Here is an 18576-nt window from a genome sequence, read left to right as displayed (position 1 = left end):
TATAGCGGTTATTTATTCAGACCCGTAACCATTCAATCTTTGTGAAGAGAAGTGAAAGCCTTCTGAATCTAATTCTAGTCCTGAGAATGTCATGAGAATGATTTAAGACGAGGACAACTAAACTTATTTAAAGTAACTGTTGAAAGGTAGGAAGGAATGAAGCAACTATAGAGAGAGCAAGAGGTACGCTAATAACATTGGGGGAAATATTATGAAAGGTGTGTGTCTATGCATCAAATTTATTTATATAGCCCTTCGTACATCAGCTGATATCTCAAAGTGCTGTACAGAAACCCAGCCTAAAACCCCAAACAGCAAGCAATGCAGGTGTAGAAGCACGGTGGTTAGGAAAAACTCCCTAGAAAGGCCAGAACCTAGGAAGAAACCTAGAGAGGAACCAGGCTATGTGGGGTGGCCAGTCCTCTTCTGGCTGTGCCGGGTAGAGATTATAACAGAACATGGCCAAGATGTTCAAATGTTCATAAATGACCAGCATGGTCGAATAATAATAAGGCAGAACAGTTGAAACTGGAGCAGCAGCACGGCCAGGTGGACTGGGGACATCAAGGAGTCCTCATGTCAGGTAGTCCTGGGGCATGGTCCTAGGGCTCAGGTCCTCCAAGAGAGAGAAGGAGAGAATTAGAGAACGCACACTTAGATTCACACAGGACACCGAATTGGACAGAAGTACTCCAGATAAAACAAACTGATCCCAGCTCCCCGACATATAAACTACTGCAGCATAAATACTGGAGGCTGAGACAGGAGGGGTTAGGAGACACTGTGGCCCCATCCGAGGACACCCCCGGACAGGGCCAAACAGGAAGGATATAACCCCACCCACTTTGCCAAAGCACAGCCCCCACACCACTAGAGGGATATCTTCAACCACCAACTTACCATCCTGAGACAAAGCTGAGTATAGCCCGCAAAGATCTCCGCCATGGCACAACCCAAGGGGGGGCGCCAACCCAGACAGGATGACCACATCAGTGAATCAACCCACTCAGGTGACGCACCCCTTCCAGGGACGGCATGAGAGAGCCCCAGTAAGCCAGTGACTCAGCCCCTGTAATAGGGTTAGAGGCAGAGAATCCCAGTGGAAAGAGGGGAACCGGCCAGGCAGAGACAGCAAGGGTGGTTCGTTGCTCCAGAGCCTTTCCGTTCACCTTCCCACTCCTGGGCCAGACTACACTCAATCATATGACCCACTGAAGAGATGAGTCTTCAGTAAAGACTTAAAGGTTGAGTCCGAGTTTGCGTCTCTGACATGGGTAGGCAGACCGTTCCATAAAAATGGAGCTCTATAGGAGAAAGCCCTGCCTCCAGCTGTTTGCTTAGGAATTCTAGGGACAATTAGGAGGCCTGCATCTTGTGACCGTAGCGTACGTGTAGGTATGTACGGCAGGACCAAATCAGAGAGATAGGTAGGAGCAAGCCCATGTAATGCTTTGTAGGTTAGCAGTAAAACCTTGAAATCAGCCCTTGCTTTGACAGGAAGCCAGTGTAGGGAGGCTAGCACTGGAGTAATATGATCAAATTTTTGGGTTCTAGTCAGGATTCTAGCAGCCGTATTTAGCACTAACTGAAGTTTATTTAGTGCTTTATCCGGGTAGCCGGAAAGTAGAGCATTGCAGTAGTCTAACCTAGAAGTGCCAAAAGCATGGACTAATTTTTCTGCATCATTTTTGGACAGAAAGTTTCTGATTTTTGCAATGTTACGAAGATGGAAAAAAGCTGTCCTTGAAATGGTCTTGATATGTTCTTCAAAAGAGAGATCAGGGTCCAGAGTAACGCCGAGGTCCTTCACAGTTTTATTTGAGACGACTGTACAACCATTAAGATTAATTGTCAGATTCAACAGAAGATCTCTTTGTTTCTTGGGACCTAGAACAAGCATCTCTGTTTTGTCCGAGTTTAAAAGTAGAAAGTTTGCAGCCATCCACTTCCTTATGTCTGAAACACATGCTTCGAGCAAGGGCAATTTTGGGGCTTCACCATGTTTCATTGAAATGTACAGCTGTGTGTCATCTGCATAGCAGTGAAAGTTAACATTATGTTTTCGAATAAAATATATATAGTGAAAACAATAGTGGTCCTAAAACGGAACCTTGAGGAACACCAAAATTTACAGTTGATTTGTCAGAGGACAAACCATTCACAGAGACAAACTGATATCTTTCCGACAGATAAGATCTAAACCAGGCCAGAACTTGTCCGTGTAGACCAATTTGGGTTTCCAATCTCCAAAAGAATGTGGTGATCGATGGTATCAAAAGCAGCACTAAGGTCTAGGAGCACGAGGACAGATGCAGAGCCTCGGTCCGATGCCATTAAAATGTCATTTACCACCTTCACAAGTGCCGTCTCAGTGCTATGATGGGGTCTAAAACCAGACTGAAGCAGACTGAAGCATACATTGTTTGTCTTCAGGAAGGCAGTGAGTTGCTGCGCAACAGCCTTTTCTAAGATTTTTGAGAGGAATGGAAGATTCGATATAGGCCGATAGTTTTTTATATTTTCTGGGTCAAGGTTTGGCTTTTTCAAGAGAGGCTTTATTACTGCCACTTTTAGTGAGTTTGGTACACATCCGGTGGATAGAGAGCCATTTATTATGTTCAACATAGGAGGGCCAAGCTCAGGAAGCAGCTCTTTCAGTAGTTTAGTTGGAATAGGGTCCAGTATGCAGCTTGGCGTGGCGCCATTTCCGTTCCAATTTTCTGGAAGCTTGCTTCAGAGCTCGGGTATTTTTTGTGTACCAGGGAGCTTGTTTCTTATGAGAAATGTTTTTAGGGGTGCAACTGCATCTAGGGTATTGCGCAAGGTTAAATTGAGTTCCTCAGTTAGGTGGTTAACTGATTTTTGTCCTCTGGCGTCATTGGGTAGACAGAGGGAATCTGGAAGGATATCAAGGAATCTTTGTGTTGTCTGTGAATTTATAGCACGACTTTTGATGTTCCTTGGTTGGGGTCTGAGCAGATTATTTGTTGCAATTGCAAACGTAATAAAATGGTGGTCCGATAGTCCAGGATTATGAGGAAAAACATTTAAGATCCACAACATTTATTCCATGGGACAAAACTAGGTCCAGCGTATGACTGTGACAGTGAGTGGGTCCAGAGACATGTTGGACAAAACCCACTGAGTCGATGATGGCTCCGAAAGCCTTTTGGAGTGGGTCTGTGGACTTTTCCATGTGAATATTAAAGTCACCAAAGATTAGAATATTATCTGCTATGACTACAAGGTCCGATAGGAATTCATGGAACTCAGTGAGGAACGCTGTATATGGCCCAGGAGGCCTGTAAACAGTAGCTATAAAACTATAAAAAGTGATTGAGTAGGCTGCATAGATTTCATGACTAGAAGCTCAAAAGACGAAAACGTCATTTTTTCTTTTGTAAATTGCAATTTGCTATCGTAAATGTTAGCAACACCTCCGCCTTTGCGGGATGCATGGGGGATATGGTCACTAGTGTAGCCAGGAGGTGAGGCCTCATTTAACACAGTAAATTCATCAGGCTTAAGCCATGTTTCAGTCAGGCCAATCACATTAAGATTATGATCAGTGATTAGTTCATTGACTATAATTGCCTTTGAAGTAAGGGATCTAACATTAAGTAGCCCTATTTTGAGATGTGAGGTATCATGATCTCTTTCAATAATGACAGGAATGGAGGTGGTCTTTATCCTAGTGAGATTGCTAAGGCGAACACCGCCATGTTTAGTTTTGCCCAACCTAGGTCGAGGCACAGACACGGTCTCAATGGTGATAGCTGAGCTGACTACACTGACTGTGCTAGTGGCAGACTCCACTATGCTGGCATGCTGGCTAACAGCCTGCTGCCTGGCCTGCACCCTATTTCATTGTGGAGCTAGAGGAGTCAGAGCCCTGTCTATGTTGGTAGATAAGATGAGAGCACCCCTCCAGCTTGGATGGAGTCCGTCACTCCTCAGCAGGTCAGGCTTGGTCCTGTTTGTGGGTGAGTCCCAGAAAGAGGGCCAATTATCTACAAATTCTAACTTTTGGGAGGGGCAGAAAACAGTTTAACCAGCGATTGAGTTATGAGACTCTGCTGTAGAGCTCATCACTCCCCCTAACTGGGAGGGGGCCAGAGACAATTACTCGATGCCGACACATCTTTCTAGCTGATTTACACGCAGAAGCTATGTTGCGCTTGGTGATCTCTGACTGTTTCATCCTAACATCGTTGGTGCCGACGTGGATAACAATATCTCTATACTCTCTACACTCGCCAGTTTTAGCTTTAGCCGGCACCATCTTCAGATTAGCCTTAACGTCGGTAGCCCTGCCCCCCGGTAAACAGTGTATGATCGCTGGATGATTCGTTTTAAGTCTAATACTGCGGGTAATGGAGTCGCCAATGACTAGAGATTTCAATTTGTCAGAGCTAATGGTAGGAAGCTTCGGCGTCTCAGACCCCATAACGGGAGGAGTAGAGACCAGAGAAGGCTCGGCCTCTGACTCCGACTCGCTGCTTAATGGGGAAAACCGGTTGAAAGTTTCTGTCGGCTGAATAAGCGACACCGGTTGAGCGTTCCTACAGCCTTTCCTTCCAGAAACCATGAGAAAGTTGTCCGGCTGCGGGGACTGTGCCAGAGGATTTATGCTACTATCTGTACTTACTGGTGGCACAGACGCTGTTTCATCCTTTCCTACACTGAAATTACCTTTGCCTAACGATTGCATCTGAAGCTGGGCTTGTAGCACAGCTATCCTCGCCGTAAGTCGAGTACAGCAACTGCAATTAGAAGGCATCATGTTAATGTTACTACTTAGCTTCGGCTGTTGGAGGTTCTGACGAATCGTGTCCAGATAAAGCGTCCGGAGTGAAAAAGTTGGGGGGGGGGGAAATATATATATTACGGTTTTTACTTTTTAAATTACTGTAATTTAAAAAGTAAAAACCGTAAAGTTGTCAGGTAGCAAAATAGGTTGGCAACAAAACGCACAGCACAGCAACTCAAAAACAAGTCTGCAAGTTGTGGCCAGAAATGACGTCAAAGATTCACGCAATTAGACAGCCTACTAATTACACAAATAGGCCCTATTATATTTCAAAATTCTAATTCGTTAGCCTATACTTGTAACATTGTGGCTTGAATTTTCGATCAAAGGTCTAATCAAATCCAGACAGGCCTATTTATATGCTTTTGAATGACACTTCTGGTTTTTGCCTGAAATACAGGTTTATCTAGGAGAAAAATGATTTATTATTGGCATGGAACATTTGTAAAATACTGGGAAAATATGAAATCCTACTTCATATTAGTGAGTATTGTGCTAGACTGCTAGTAGTGTTTCTGTTTTGTAATGCTCAGAGGACATTGTGTCATTCTCATGGTTATCTTGTTCTGTCAAGGCCAGAGCTCAACCCCTGAACCCTGTGCTCCCATGCTCCTCACTGCTCCACAGTCAGACAGGAAGAAGTTCTGTCCCTCAGGAAGGATAGGCCGCTTTCCACACTCATCCTGCTCCAGCCACAGAGTTGCCTGCCCAGTGTCCACTTCTCTGCCACAGGAAGTGTTTGTCTGGATGTGTTTTTGAAATGCTTCAGGGAGTGAAAAATATTTTGGAGGGCATCTACTTTGGGTTAGTAGCCTAATGCAGTGAATTGCAGTTAAAAGGGTTTAAGTGTTCACTTTATCTATCATTCTCACTCCGAGGGGAAGCAATTAAAATCAATTCTGCAGCCATTATACATGCAGAGTGTCGGTCTACTGCACATGGGAGCTCGGGCTGGGCGATATGGCGCAAATATCATATCACGGTATTTTAAAACATTTTGATGGTATTTGTTGGTATTTTATGCCACGCAGGGCTGCACGATATCGGCCAGCAAGCTCGGCCTTATTTTTGAACAACATTTTGCAGTTTGAATTTGACTTGCGATTTAGAGCTAAACACTTGGGTGAACTGTTGGAATCATGTAAATATAATGATTATTCTAATTCTATAGTTAGGATATAGTTGTGGGCACTTTGAATAAGGTGTTATTTGACATGACTATGAATGAAAATGGTAAAAGTTTTTGTTGTGACAGGGTAGGAACCAGTGTTTTTTAGGGGACCCTATAATCTTTGCCGACACTGAATGTCTTCTTTTAGCTACTTCATGTAGCTAATATATTCATGCTTCACGTTTTCCTCTTTGATTTAGAAGATACTGTTGCACAAACAACCTAATGATTTAGGTCTACACCATCACTGGTATTATTATTCAAAATAATGTTATAGAATGTAATGTAAAAAACAGTATATTGTATACCAGTATATTGTAAAATACAGCATGGGCTCCCAGCCCTAATGGGAGCTGGTGGATAGATGCTGTTTTTCTTGTGGTTCCCAGCCTACTTACAACACATTAGAATGGAGCCGAGTGGAAGGAGGTGCTGATGTCATCCCATTACTTAACATTCCAAATCAGATCCTGTTCCACTATTGTGTGTCACGTCGGGTGGGATCTTACTCCTGCTTACAAACTGGCTCCTCCTCAGCCCACAGGCTGTCATTAGCCTGCTCCTTCGCTGGCTCTGTCAGGAAGTGTGTGGAAGGACAGATGGTCCTCATCTGCACACTTCGTTTCACTGGAGGAAAATCAAACAAAAACTAGGGTCTCCATGTATGACTAGTTCACTAGTGGCAGCCTGGCCTTCAATAGCCTCCTCGTCTTCCTCAGTCAACCTGCGATCAACAGATTGAGACAGGACAGTACTGCAGATCTCAGACAGAGGGCATATAAGCCAGTTCTACATGTAATTCTATCGTCTCAGCTACCTCGGGTTACAGGTTAAATGACTCATGTTTGAGTGGGTGCAATAACAATCTTACTGCACAGTTATTGTGACGTAAATGGTTGATAAGTATATTTTTCTTGGAAGTCTGTTCTTGTTCTTTTGACTATAAGTCATTCCCTGACTTAATTGATATTGTAATAAGTAGTTTAGAGTTGGACAAAAAGCATCTCATGAAGGAAGCCAGTATACACACTACATGACCAAATGTGGACACCTGCTCATCAAACATCTAATTTCAAAAGCATGGGCATTAATATGGAGTTGGTCCCCCCTTTGCTGCTATAACAGCCTCCACTCTTCTGGGAAGGCTTTCCTCTAGATGTTGGAACATTGCTGTGGGGACTTGCTTCAATTCAGCCACACACATTAGAGGTCGGGCACTGATGTTGGGCGATTAGGCCTGGCTCGCAGTTGGCGTTCCAATTCATCCCAAAAGTGTTCGATGGGGTTGAGGTCAGGGCTCTGTGCAGGCCAGTCATGTTCTTCCATACTGATCTCGACAAACCATTTCTGTATGGACCTCGCTTTGTGCATGGGTGCAGTTGGAAGCACAGAATCGTCTAGAATGTAATTTTATGCTGTTGTGTTTAGGGGTCCAAATCAAATGTATTTATATAGCCCTTCAACATCAGCTGATATCTCAAAGTGCTGTACAGAAACCCAGCCTAAAACCCCAAACAGCAAGCAATGCCGGTGTAGAAGCACGGTGGCTTGGAAAAACTCCCTAGAAAGGAAGTATGGTTTTTCATGGTTCGGGTCCAGCCTGAACCATGAAAAACAGCCCCAGACAATTATTCCTCCTCCATCAAACATTACAGTTGGCACTATACATTGAGGCAGGTAGCATTCTCCTGGCATCTGCCAAACCCAGATTCATCCGTCGGGACTGCCAGATGGTGAAACGTGATTGCGGGCGAGCTTCACACCACTCCAACCATTGCACATGGTGGTCTTAAGCTTGTGTGCGGCTGCTCAGCCATGGAAACCCATTTCATTAAGCTTCGGACGAACAGTTATTGTGCTGAAGTTGTTTCCAGAGGCAGTTTGGAACTCTGTAGTGAGAGTTGCAACCAAGGACAGATGAGTTTTACGTGCTGTGTGCTTCAGCGGTCCCGTTCTTTGAGCTTATATTGTTTTTATATACGGTCTGTCTTAAATAGTAAAAAAAAAAATAATAATAAATTTTAAAAAATGGAATGAGTAGGTGTGTCCAAACCTTAGACTTGTACCAGCTATCTAGCTAGCTAGCTAATATTTGGACACACCTACTCATTGTTCTTTTCTTTTTTTTTTACTATTTTCTACATTGTAGAACAATAGTGAAGATGTCAACTATGATATTGCACACATGGAATCATGCAGTAACCAAAAAGTGTTAAACAAATCTAAATGTATTTTATATTTGAGGTTCTTCAAAGTAGCCACCCTTGACAGCTTTGCACACTCTTGGCGTTCTCTTAGCCAGCTTCATGAGGTAGTCACCTGGAATGCATCTCAATTAACAGGTGTGCCTTGTTAAACATTAATTTGTGGAATTTCTTTCCTTCTTTATGCGTTTGAGCCAATCAGTTGTGTTGTGACAAGTTAAGGGTGGTATACAGAACAAAGCCCTATTTGGTGAAAGACCAAGTACATATTATGGCAAGAACAGCTCAGATATATATTTCCCCTGTAGATGTTGGGTGTCACTGAAATCATTCTATGATCATTTTGGAAGCAGCTTTTATAACTCATGTAGCACGACAGCATATCCAGTATGCTCTACAGCAACATGTAGATGACAAGGTTTGGAGTTTAACACAAGATCAGTAAAACATTAGTTGACCAGCGTTATTTTTCCACAGATCTTCCTGCTGGCCTGTCCGCCATGTAAAACAGCCATGGTCATCTTTAGGTGAGTACCTCCATTCTACACACTCCCACTGTCATGAAATCTCAACCCCACCTTAACTGGCAGCGTTGTCTTATAGACTATAAGTAACATAGTAAACGTTAATCTGAGACACCTAAATTAGTATGTTATGTTTGGTATGGTTACATATGAGTGAAGATTACTTCAGGATGGGTGTGTGTATAACGTGAACGACTAGCAACCAAAAGGTTGCGTATTCGAATCTCATCACGGACAATTTTAGCTAATTAGCAACTTTTCAACTACTTTCTATTTTGCAACTACTTAGTACTTTTTAGCTACTTTGCAACTACATAGCATGTGTGGTGGAAATTCTAACCAAAAGGGGAGAGATTTGCAAAAAGTTTGCAATTCAACAATCACTCAAATAGTTTGGAGGCCAACGAACAGTTGTCTCTCTCCTTTTATAGAAAGTACATCCTCTTATCTGACAGTTAGCAGATGTGCAGAAACAGGGCTGGGGAACAGAGTTGTAGAATGTAATTTAGATAATCTGTGTAGTTCAAGGTAGCTGATATTGCCACCATTCTCTGTTCCTCCCTGCAATTCCCACATACTGTAGCTAAATTCCTGGCAATTGTAAACACAGGAGATCACATACTGAGGTGGCACCCAAACGACTCATTCATCTGTACGCTCGGATATTTTACTAAGTCACACAAGACAAGTTTTGTGTCAGTAAAATATACTAGCATATAACAAAGGACAATTATTTAAGTAACAGCATAGTATGTAATTAATTCATTAATTTCATGTCAGCTAACTCTTCCCTGAACCCAAAAAACCTAACCCCTAGCCTAGCTAACATACAGGGGGAAGCCAAAACACTGTAACATGAGATTCCTATGATGGCAGCTTTTTTTTCAACATGAGCTTCAATAATGAGAGTCCACTTATGTTTAAGTTGCTGTGCAAAATAAAACACTTATTTGCAGCATTACACACCTCGGCTGTGATTATCAAATGTCCTGAGAAGGAACCTCAGCCTGACCGCCAGATGATGAAACCACATTTGCATGGCACTGGTTTCAAATGTCGTGCTCTGTTAAGGTCTTATAGCAGGGGGAGGAAACCCAAGGTGGGGATCACTGCAGGACACCTGAGCCCTGTTCTGGCCTCTACTCTCATTAGGAAGACTGAGGCAGGAGCTCAACCATGTTGACCTCCACAACCCTCCCTGTTTCAATCAGGGCCCTGCTTTGTCCTTCTGCCAGGCAGTCAGAAGATAATTGAAATGTAGCTGAACGAGTCTGCATAGAAACAAAAGATGATCGTGGACTATAGGAAAAGACGGGCCAAACATGGCCCCCATTCACATCGATGGAGCTGTAGTGGAGCGTGTTGAGAGATTCAAGTTCCTTGGCGATCACATCACCAACGAACTATCATGGTCCAAACGCATCAAAGTTGTGAAGAGGGCACGACAATGCCTTTTCCCCCTCAGGAGACTGACAAGATTTGGCATGGGTCTCCACATCCTCAAAGTTATACTGCTGCACCATCGAGCATCCTGACAGGTTGCATCACCACCTGGTATGGCAACTGCTAGGCATCTGACCGTAAGGCGCTACAGAGAGTAGTGAGTATTGCCCAGTAAATCACTGGGGCCAAGCTTCCTGACATTCAGAACCTATATACTCGGCGGTGTCAAAGGAAGGCCCAAAAAATTCTACGACTCCAGTCACCCAAGTTATTTTTGTTTTATTGTGTTTGTTTTTTATTTTTTACTTTTAGTTTATTTAGTTAATATTTTCTTAACTCTGCTTTCTTAAAATTGCGTTGTTGGTTAGGGGCTTGTAAGTAAGCATTTCACGGTAAGGTCTAACCCTGTGGTATTCTGCGAATGTGACAAATCGCAGTTGTAAATGAGAACTTGTTCTTAACTGGCCTACCTGGTTAAATAAAGGTGACGAAAAATAAATGAATACAATTTGATTTTTTTTATGTAGGCTAATTACAGTTCCATGAGGAAAGGAAATGTGATGTAACACACGCGTCAGGAATATGGCATGTCACATATGTCGTGCTGAAGATGGTCAGCAATCAAATGCGAGTTCATTGCATTAAACCGCCAGTCCGGTGTGAAACTGGTGTAGCGCATGTTTCTATAGCCTAGCACAGTGACGCTGACAAGTGCAGATGGTATCATATGGTATGGCTGCAAGCCATATGAACCAGTCTTCACCAAACTTAAGCAAACTTAGTTTTTGGGTGGAGTTTTTCAAACTGTCTTTTGGTATTTGTTTCTTTAGTCCATTGTTGATTTAGTCCCAAAATGTTTTGATGTCAGCAATTACGTTTTCTAAATAACTGTAAAAATACAGAAATACAGCCAGTATAATGCATTTAGCATCATATGATGCTGCTTTTTGCATCAGGCCAGCTGTATTTCCGTATTTTGAACGTCATGCTGTATTTCCGTATTTTGAACGTCATGCTGTATTTCCGTATTTTGAACGTCATGCTGTATTTCCGTATTTTGAACGTCATGCATCTTAGACTTTTGATGACATGCAAAACATTTTCTGATGTGTGCTCTTTCTGTCAACAGGCTTCAGGTCCATATGCTGAATGGTGCTTTACTGGCCCTTGTCTTCCCTGTGGTCAACACTAGACTGGTAAGTAACCATCATCTAGCATCAGTTAAATTCACTGTAATAGCGTTCTTTGCAGTCACTCACAGTTAGACTTTCACTCCTTCATAGTTTCAAAGATTTCATGATGCATATCACACTGAACAAAAATATAACACTGCAGGAATGTCCACCAAAGCTGTTGGAAGATAATTTAATGTTAATTTCTCTACCATAAGCTGCCTCCAACATTGTTTTAAAGAATTTGGCAGTACATCCAACCGGCCTCACAACCGCAGACCCACGTGTATGTTGTTGTATGGGCGAGTGGTTTGCTGATGTCAGTGACATTTTGCCGCTGGGGCCATGGTGGAAAAAGTACTCAATTGTCATACTTGAGTAAAAGTAAAGATACCTTTTTAATAGAAAATGACTCAAGTAAAAGTGATAGTCAACCAGTAAAATACTACTTGAGTAAAGGTATTTGGTTTTAAATATACTTAGTTATCAAAAGTAAATGTAATTGCTAAAATATACTTAAGTATCAAAAGATATATTAAAAATAATTTCAAGTTCCTTATATTCAGCAAACCAAACGGCACCTTTAAAAAAAAAAAAAAAAAACATACAGATAGCCAGGGGCCCGCTCCGATGGATGACTACTGGCTGTATGCGAACAAGTGATATGCGTTTGGAGCAATACGGTCTGTATCCAAGGCTCAAACCCAATCGTTCACACAACAGAATAGAGGTCGACTGACTATGATTTTTCAACGCCGATACCGATTATTGGAGGACAAAAAAAAAGCCGATACCGATTTTTTTTAATTTTTTTTTTACATTTGTAATAATGACAATTACAACAATACTGAATGACCACTTATTTTAACTTAATATAATACATCAACACAATAAATGTAGCCTCAAATAAATAATGAAACATGTTTAATTTGGTTTAAATAATGCAGAAACAGTGTTGGAAAAAAGTGCAATATGTGCAATATGTGCATGTAAGAAAGATAACGTTTCAGTTCCTTGCTCAGAACATGAAAGCTGGTGGTTCCTTTTAACATGAGTCTTCAATATTCCCAGGTAAGAAGTTTTAGGTTGTAGTTATTATAGGACTATTTCTCTCGATACCATTTGTATTTCATTAACATTTGACTATTGGATGTTCTTATAGGCACTTTAGTATTGCCAGTGTGACAGTATAGCTTCCGTCCCTCTCCTCGCTCCTACCTGGGCTCGAACCAGGAACACAACGACAACAGCCACCCTCGAAGCAGCGTTATCCGTGCAGAGCAAGGGGAACAACCACTCCAAGTCTCAGAGCGAGTGACGTTTGAAACGCTAATAGCGCGCACCCCGTTAACTAGCTAGCCATTTCACATCGGTTACACCAGCCTGATCTCGGGAGTTGATAGGCTTGAAGTCATAAACAGCTGCTGGCAAACGCTCGAAAGTGCTGTTTGAATGAATGCTTACGAGCCTGCTGGTGCCTACCATCGCTCAGTCAGACTACTCTATCAAATCATAGACTTAGTTATAACATGAGAACAGAAATACAAGCCTTAGGTCATTTAATATGGTCGGAAACCATCATCTCGAAAACAAGATGTTTTTTCTTTCAGTGAAATACGGAACAGTTCCGTATTTTATCTAACTGGTGGCATCCATAGGTCTAAATATTCCTGTTACATTGCACAACCTTCAATGTTATGTCATAATTACATAAAATTCTGTCAAATTAGGCGGCCCAAACTGTTGCATATACACTGACTGCGTGCAATGAATGCAAGAGAAGTGACACAATTTCACCTGGTTAATATTGCCTGCTAACCTGGATTTCTTTTAGCTAAAAATGCAGGTTTAAAAATATATACTTCTGTGTATTGATTATAAGAAAGGCATTGATGTTTATGGTTAGGTACACATTGGAGCAACGATATGCACCGCATCGATTATATGCAACGCTAGATAAACTAGTAATATCAACCATGTGTAGTTAACTAGTGATTATGAATGATTGTTTTTTATAAGATAAGTTTAATGCTAACTAGCAACTTACCTTGGCTTACTGCATTCGCGTAACAGGCAGTCTCCTCGTGGAGTGCAATGTAATCAGGTGGGTAGAGCGTTGGACAAGTTAACTGTAAGGTTGCAAGATTGAATCCCCCGAGCTGACAAGGTAAAAATCTGTCTTTCTGCCCCTGAACGAGGCAGTTAAAGCACCGTTCCTAGGCAGTCATTGAAAATAAGAATGTGTTCTTAACTGACTTGCCTAGTTAAATAAAGATTAAATAAAGGTGTAAAAAAAACAACGGCCAATCGGTTATGAAAACTTGAAATCTGCCCTAATTAATCGGCCATTCCGATTAATCGGTCGACATCTAGTATGTACAATCTACAACAGAGTGCAGCACATGACTGAAAAGATAACCAATTTGCTCGTTACAGCATCAGCGCATGCTCTGGAAAGACAGTGGAGAGTGGAAAGGCCGTTTGCCAATTAACTTACAATCAGAATTCACCTGAACGATAACGAAGAGGTAGGTGAGAAGCCTGACCACGTAGACGGGGGTGAGAAGGTGATGAAGCGTACTTCATGAACTGTAACCAAAAAAACAACTGGCATTTGGAAAGTTTGAGGTGAGGGAGAAAGTGTGGTGGAACAAGTATTGTTAGCATTGTTCAGTATCTTGCTAGCTGGTTCGAATTATCCGTTAGCTAGCCAGAGAAATGTTGAGCGACATTAGTCAACTTAACTGATCAAATAATTGAGTTTATGGTGTGAAAATTAGTTGGCTAATAAAGTCAGACAGCTAAAGTCAGCTAGCTAATGTTACATCAGATGAGTTAACATTCAGTAACCTAACCAACTCTCTATAGTATTAACTGGTATGCAACTCCTTGCCGTTCCTCAAGTTATAACGTGTTAGTTGCTTACTGGACCCTGGAAATCTGTGTGAAATGTTACTCGTTAACTAGCTAATGAACTAACTACTATTTGTGAACTAATGTTTCCCTCTACAGTATGTGGTTAATTTTCGTAATGAAAGAATTAGGTGAAATTGAGGCGTTGCTTGTTAAACAAATGGATTTAGGGATGAAATGCAGCTGGAGCTGGGCCTGGCTTAAGCTGGATGCCACTATAGAGTTGAAAAGAACACCACACACTTCCCTCTTTCCCTCTTCTTCAATACAGTGGATAAAAGGGGTATGCAAGGTGCCTGAAAGCGATCAATTATGCCAGAAAAGGGTATCATGCTCTGCTGGCACATTGTACAGTAGAACAGATGTCCACAGGCAGAAAGTGTATAATGTACAGTGTAGCCCAAAGACATAGTTTTTGTTGTGTTGAACTTGACCGTAACACGTGTGAGTGAGGGGGGGGGGTTATAATTTTGTATATCTGTGACCTTTATGTTTGCGCACATGTAGCCTTGTGCACTTGATCGATGTCTACTATAGTGGCCACTATAATAGAGCAAAAATAGAATGCCTGTTTCATTCTATTCTACTTTAAAATGTTTTTCTCCCAAGTGCAATATTTAGATGTGTGTGGTGTCGTGGAAATTTCCTCTATTTACCAAATCATGAGAGCAAACCACACACAAGTCAGAGTTGGTTATCACAAAGTCCATCTTTAATTTTATGAGCTCTATCACAACCCTGTGACTCTCAGATCAATTCAGTGTCTATCAATGAATTCTCTGAGAGTCCCTTCCACATTGCAATTGAGATCCTTTAATAGCAAAAAACACACACAGCCAGACAGCATAGGCATAATTTATCGTTCAGCTTTGTCTCCTAAACTATGCTCTTTTCTCAAACTCAGAACCATAAACAAATCCTCCATATCAACAGGCATATATCAAATCCATCCTATCTTGACAAGATCAGAGACACACTGACTGGCACACAGACATTGTGGAGCCAAGAGATACACGCTTGACCTCTCCCCTCTCTCCGGCCCAAGCATCTTAGTCTTGACAGAACAGATACTGCAACCCCGCCACAGTATTATACAAAAATAACATTCTGATGAGAAGTAACTTACTAACATATGATGAATATAAAACATCTTACCTATGTTACCAACCAATTCTGATTATTCCCCAACAGTGGTCACAATCGTTCTATTATAAAGGCTGTCATGGCTAACTGCAATATTAGTATTGTTTTTTTTTCTCAAGACTTGTCATTTGCAGTAAAGTCTAGGCAACAAATAACATTTGATTGCTTTCTTTACATTTTTTTAGCTGTGAGTTAGGTTCACATTAATCACTTACTTTACACACAGACTGATCATATTCTTTTGTTTAATTATAGTGAAAACCTGAATTTCCCCCCTAGCAGGGATTTTTTTTTGCATGTTTCAGTGCAAAAAAACAGTCACCTTTTTGGGCCCTCACTAGTTTACTACTTTCAAGTATTTTTACTTAAGTACTTTACACGACTGCGGTGGGGTTATGGTATGGGCAGGCATAAGCTACTGACAACGAACACAATTGCATTTTATCGATTGCAATTTGAATGCACAGAGATACCATGACAAGATCTGTGACCAACAGATGCATATCTGTATTCCCACTCGTTAAATTCATAGATTTCGGCCGAATTCATTTATTTAAATTGACTGAATTCCTTATATGAACTGTAACTCAGTAAAATCTTTGAAATGTTGCTTTTCTTTTTGTACTGCGTGCATACATACACTGAAAAACACATCAAGCATTGCTTATGGTTAAAGTGCCATATTTATTTGAAATAAGCATTTTCAGGACAAAAAATATGCTGGATCTTCTTGACTTATGGTATAGGAATTATAATGTCCTTTTGTCCAGAGGACAACCTAAAGTAACTGTCTAGTTGACAATTGCAGACCCTGTAAAGCATCTTAGCAAATATCAACTTGTCTCAACCCAATGTAACCATGGTGACGTTGAAGATCATTTTTATGAGCCTTCCGGACTCTGTGATTGAATGCGACAAAGTGAAAGCAGAGCCCTACAGTATCTGTACTTGGCTATTGCTGACTGAATAGCTGTAAAACTGCCTCAACCCCCACTTCCTCTTCGCTCTGTTCTCAGGCTTTTCTCATTGCTGCATTTCACTTTCCCTTCAGAGGTGCTCTGTTCCCTGCTCTGGAATAGTGTCTCTCTTGCTACTACTCACATATCATCAATGGAAACTAAACCCAAATTTAATTAGGCCTGTTCTAGGTCCTTTAGACCCGTTTTGTTACATTCATCCATTGACGACTCAAAAAGGCTTTGGGCAACACAGTATGCAAGGATTATTTTGTCTTCCTCAAGAATTCTGCCTTATCTGTATTACCATTTGTTTTTAGAGGTGTTGTGATCAGTTCCTGTAGGTTTGATTGGAAGTGAACTTGTACCTGATGCTATTGATTTTAGAATACAATCAGGTCAGATGGTTATGAAAGTGTCTCAGATTCATTACTCAGTCGCTTGGTTCCTGTCCTATTTTGGTGAGTGTCACGAACCGGCTCAAAGTTCGTAACAAAAAGGGAGACCACGTGGAGATAAGGAATAACATAATATATTTATTAACTGAAGTAAACTAAATACAGTTAACAATGGTGTGTGTGTGTAGTCAGTAACCAGTTGTGTGCAAACAAACAAAACGGCCACAAAAATGACACAACCAAAATCTATCTGTCTGCATGGAGAGTTCCCCCCCAATTAATGGGGAAGAGGTGTATTTATCCTGGGACCATTTCGCTGACGACCCTCCCGGCTCCGCCCACACGGCTCCGCCCACCGACATCCTATTAAGGAAAATGAGCAAAGGGACAGAATACGGCAGACAGTGGGATGGTCGTCACAGTGGGGTACACACTGGGTGTTTCTCAAAATACATACTACCGTACAAAACTGGGCACGGAGGTCTCTTCAAATGCGTACTCCGTTTGTACATATGTTGAAGCATGCATTGCTGCAAGCTTCAACGGAAAGTGTGCAGAGAAATACAGTACCAGTCAACAGTTTGGATACCTACTCATTCGAGGGTTTTTTCTTTATTTTTACTATTTTTTACATTGTAGAATAATAGTGAAGACATCAAAACTATGAAATAACACATTGAATCATGTAGTAACCAAAAAAGTGTTAAAAAAATCAAATCACAATATATTTTAGATTTGAGGTTCTTCAAAGTAACCAACCTTTGCCTTGATGACAGCTTTCCACACTCTTGGCATTCCCTCATCCAGCTGAATGAGGTAGTCACCTGGAATGCATTTCAATTAACAGGTCTGTCTTGTTAAATTAAATTAATTGAATTTCTTTCCTTTAGCAGCTCAAATAAGTAAAGAGAAATGACAGTCCATCATTACTTTAAGACATGGTCAGTCAATCCAGAATATTTCAAGAACTTTGAAAGTTTCAAGTGCAGTCGCAAAAACCATGATGAAACAGGTTCTTATGAGGACCGCCACCGGAATGGAAGAGCCAGAGTTACCTCTGAGGATATGTTCATTAGAGTTAACTGCACCTCAGATTGCAGTCCAAATGAATGCTTCACAGAGTTCAAGTAACAGACACATCTCAACATCAACTGTTCAGAGGAGACTGCTTGAATCAGGTGTTCATGGTCGAATTGCTACAAAGAAACCACTACTAAAGGACACCAATAAGAAGAGACTTGCTTGGGCCAAGGGACACAAGCAATGAACATTAGACAGGTGGACATATGTCCTTTGGTCTGATGAATCGAAATTTGTGATTTTTCGTTAAAACCGCTGTGTCTTTGTGAGACGCAGTGTAGGTGAACGAACAATCTCCACATGTGTGGTTCCCAACGCGAAGCATGGAGGAGGTGGTGTGGGCGTGCTTTTAGGTGACACTGTCAGTGATTTATTTAGAATTCAAGGCACACTTAACCAGCATGGCTATCACAGCATTCTGCAGCGATACGCCATCCCATCTGGTTTGTGCTTAGTCCCACTATCATTTGTTTTTCAACAGGACAATGACCCAACACACCTCCAGGCTGTGTAAGGGCTATTTGACCAAGAAGGAGAGTGATGGAGTGCTGCATCAGATGACTTGGCCTCCACAATCACCCGACCTCAACCCAATTGAGATGGATGAGTTGGCTCGCAGAGGGAAGGAAAAGCAGCCAACACGTGCTCAGCTTATGTGGGAACTCAAGACTGTTGGAAAGCATTCCAGGTGAAGATGGTTTAAAGAATGCGAAAAGTGTGCAAAGCTGTCATCAAGGCAAATGCTAGCTGAGAATTATGAAA

At 41.6% G+C, this 18576-nt stretch overlaps 1 protein-coding gene across 1 annotated transcript in view; it reads left to right on the top strand.

Moving 5' to 3' along the window:
- LOC135550435 (transmembrane protein 164-like) overlaps nt 1–18576 on the top strand; it is a 62223-nt gene that overhangs the window by 27903 nt on the left and 15744 nt on the right. Inside the window, exons 2-3 of the mRNA XM_064981226.1 lie at nt 8663–8712; nt 11282–11348. Coding sequence (XP_064837298.1) covers nt 8663–8712; nt 11282–11348 — 117 coding nt within the window. The remainder of the gene's footprint in view (nt 1–8662; nt 8713–11281; nt 11349–18576) is intronic.

Source organism: Oncorhynchus masou, chromosome 12 (assembly GCF_036934945.1).
Source record: "Oncorhynchus masou masou isolate Uvic2021 chromosome 12, UVic_Omas_1.1, whole genome shotgun sequence".
In the NCBI taxonomy this organism is placed as follows: domain Eukaryota; kingdom Metazoa; phylum Chordata; class Actinopteri; order Salmoniformes; family Salmonidae; genus Oncorhynchus; species Oncorhynchus masou.
The sequence above is the reverse complement of the archived record's forward strand: the minus strand, read 5'-3'. Positions and strand labels throughout refer to the sequence as shown.